The sequence below is a fragment of the Monopterus albus genome, unplaced genomic scaffold (assembly GCF_001952655.1).
Source record: "Monopterus albus unplaced genomic scaffold, M_albus_1.0 scaffold127.1, whole genome shotgun sequence".
In the NCBI taxonomy this organism is placed as follows: Eukaryota; Metazoa; Chordata; class Actinopteri; order Synbranchiformes; family Synbranchidae; genus Monopterus; species Monopterus albus.
This window is the reverse complement of record NW_018128007.1, coordinates 652,203-655,616: the sequence shown is the minus strand read 5'-3', so window position 1 is coordinate 655,616 and position 3,414 is coordinate 652,203. Positions and strand designations below refer to the sequence as shown.

The window sequence follows — 3,414 nt, the reverse complement described above, 5'->3', positions numbered from 1 at the left end:
TATTCTTGGGAAGTGGAAAAAAAGTTCCACAAACTCATGAACCCAACCAACATGTTCTCTGTGGAGGGAGGAGAGTTGGAAGACTCAGGAAAAGCCTGACTCATATCTCTTTTGTGGGGGGGCCTGCTGGACAGTGCAGTAGCGGGGCTATTGTTAGGAGCTATCAGGTCCATATATAACTGTTGTGAGAGCTTTGTTCGTATTATTGGCAGGAAGTCATTCAGTGTTGATATCTGTTGATATCAACAAATCCTGTTGGTGAGTTTTGTCAAGAGGATCTCAAGAATCTCTGCAGCTGAAGGAAAGAGAGAGTCCACTCTTGGGGTCCTCAGTATTGCTTTTCTGGTCTTTGAGGATAATGTGGTTCTGTTGGCCTAAGCAGACCATGCAAGTACTGGTGCAGTTTGTAGCTTAGTGTGAAGCAGCTGGGGTCAGCACCATGGGTCTCTGCCGGAAAACGATGGGCTGCTTCCTATGGGTTGGGAGTGAGTTGCTGGCACAAGTGAAGCAGTTTAAGTATCTCAGGGTCTTGTTCATGAGTGAAGGTAAAATGGAGCATGATTGTAACAGGCAGATTGTGCAACATCAGCAGTAATGTAGACATTGTACCAAATCATTGTGGTGAAGAGGTGGCTGAGTTGGAAGACAGAACTCTCAATTTACCTGTCTATATTCCAACCTTCACCTACAAATGAATGGCTCTGCAAATTTAAGTGGGTGAAATTAGTTTCCTCTGTAGGGTGGCTGGATTCACCCTTAGAGACAGGGTTCAGACTAGAGGGTACTCAGAGTAGAGTTACTGCTCTTTCATGGTAAAAAAAGAACCACTTGAGGTGGTTTGGGCATCTGATCAGGAGAGAGATCATATATCCTACCTGTGTCTGGCGATGCCTGAAGGTCCCCAAGGGGGAGCTGGAGGACGATGTTGTGGAGACAGACGTATGGACTAGTTTGTTTAACCTGTGTCCTTACTCTGGCAAAGCAGCAGAAAATCATGAATGGATTGTTTCAAAACTCCCTGAAAGTTTGATCGTCAGTTCACTAAGTAAATGCAAAAGTAAAAGACTGTATTTTCTATGGCCATGACTTGTCTTACTCATCATTTTATAGACATGATCTATTTTGTAAATACATACATTAAAATTAAAATAGAAACACCACAAGAGGTTCTGTGAATTTCCACAACTATTTCTGCAAACAAACATTTGAAGAGATTACACCTGTTTCTGTATTTAGCAGCAGCCTTGCACACATACAGTGACTAATCCCCGAAGCAGCGACACCTGCCCTTTCACTGTCAGTGGGAAGCGGTGTTGCACGTTTGCACTGTGTGAGACAGAGACTGTGGCTGCCACATCACTGAGGACCTAATTTTCAGAATAATTACACAGAATAACCAGACTATTGTGGCAGCTGTTCAAAAGTTTCTGGAACGGCAGAAAATCTACCCACACTGAAGACCTGGCAGAGGTCCATGCAGTTTTTGTAGCAGATGATGACCTGATGAGATGGTGACCAGCCTTAAGTATTAGCACTGGACCACGCTAATAGAATTCTTTTTCAGAATGATGCATCTACGTCCGATATCAGTACAGCAGCATATCAGGTTAACCCTGTTTTCTCCTGCACTTGTCTTCAGATGGCAGGAGGTTTGTGTCAGAGGATGACAACAGTGTTTTGAAGCAGGGTCCGCAGGGCTGGTATGCGGTGCTCAGAGGTACAGTACCACTTCATTTGTTTATGTCAGACTTACTGGCTTTGCTTCCTTAAAACTGCTTTTCCCCAAATTACTGGTGATACATGTGGTGACAAACCCATTGTACTGTGTCTTCACTGGGTTTTACAGCCTCTTTTAGCTTGTCATCTGATTTTACTGCACATTTATTATGTGTCAGGTTCAGTTCTCTTGCCAGCAGCAGCAGCTAGTGTGCAGTGGCTTTTTACATCTTTTTCAGAGGAACAGCTGGGGACCTCCATTTGATGTGGGGACACACTGACCTAGAGTTTACAGTACTGACCATACATCCCTGGATTGAGTCCTGCCAGGGGCCCTCGTTGCATGTCATCTCTCTCCCTCCATGCATGGCTTTACATTTGACTGTGTGATAAACATGACATTATCTACTTCTTTACCCTAGAGTTTCTAAAGAGTGCATGATATAATATAATAATATCAGGTTTATGCCTTAATGTTGACATGGGACCTCTCCTTGTGTGTGTGTATGTATGTGCATGCAGGCATCCAGAGGCTGCAGCTACTGGACTTCAGTAAACCCAGTCACATCATAAGCTCAGAGAAAGTCCTCATCCACTACGTCCAGGAGAGATGAGGCACCCTGAGTCAGACTGTCTCCACAGGTCACTGAGAATATGTCCAAAATAACACAGACTTCGTTAGTCAGGGTCCACTTTCTAATGAAGCAGTGTATCATGAAAGTTCAGGTTACAGCATGTTAAATACAGAATTTCAACATTTTACAGTTTACTCTGTCAATTGTTGTTTTCATCTTTATATTTTCTTGCATGAATAATATGTGTTGTTTGCACCTTACTTTATATAAAGCAAGAGAAAATGACAAAATGCTATTAATAAATGACAGAAGGTGGTCCTGCCATCTCTTTGTCTCTAGCCTTCTGGCTGCAGTGTGTCATTTTGACCACCAGAGGTCAGCAGTAGCTAGTGGAGAACATAGCCACATAATATTTTGTACTCCCGAAGTGTTTCACCCTTACAAAGGTATTTGTAAAGAAAACACTGATATGAAGTATAAGAACTCAGCACACATCCTAACTCTTGGCAGCAGGATCAACTGTCATTTATCGCATACCTGCTTATATGCACTGCTGAGTAGTTGCAGGGAATTTTGAGCAAATATTATACTAAACATGATGATACTAATTAACTACATAAGATGATGTGATAAATGATGCAGTGTTTTCACTGTGCAACATTTTCTTAAATATAATGATGACAATAATCACTTTTATTGGTCATGCATGTTACACACAGAAGGAATTTGCTTCCGGTACAGAAATATAATAATAATAATAAAAAACCTTTATTTATATAACACTTTGTGCTCCCCAGAGTTGTAAAGTGCTGCACAATAGAACATGTGTATCAACTAAAAAACAATACTAGAACAATAAAACCTAAGCACAAATAAAACACAAATCTCCAAACCTGGAGCAATAAAAACTTCCATCAAGATACAAATAGCATAAAACAACAAGTTAAAAGATGTCCCTTCTGGGGAAATAAAACAGATTACACACCAAAGGCCTGTTTAAAAAGGTGAGTTTTTAAAGTTGACTTAGAAACCGCTAGCTCGGTTATGGACCAAATATTATGTAGCGAAGTGCATTCGAATCGGATTGTATCAGTGGCATGTAAATCTGCATATCATCCGCACA

The 3,414-nt window shown here is 41.3% G+C and overlaps 1 protein-coding gene across 3 annotated transcripts in view; it reads left to right on the top strand.

Annotated features, from left to right (window-relative positions):
- LOC109967306 (uncharacterized) overlaps positions 1-2,594 on the top strand; it is a 5,697-nt gene extending 3,103 nt beyond the window's left edge. Inside the window, exons 5-7 of one of the 3 annotated variants that reach the window (XR_002275910.1) lie at positions 1,640-1,717; positions 1,956-2,100; positions 2,239-2,304. Coding sequence is in view for 1 of the 3 variants with exons in the window: in XM_020612782.1 (XP_020468438.1) it covers positions 1,640-1,717; positions 2,239-2,330 (170 nt within the window). In the remaining 2 variants the exon portion in view is untranslated. Of the gene's footprint in view, positions 1-1,639; positions 2,101-2,238 lie in introns of all 3 variants that reach the window. The other 2 variants (XR_002275909.1, XM_020612782.1) reach the window with 2 other exon arrangements.
- Positions 2,595-3,414: the final 820 nt, after the last annotated feature.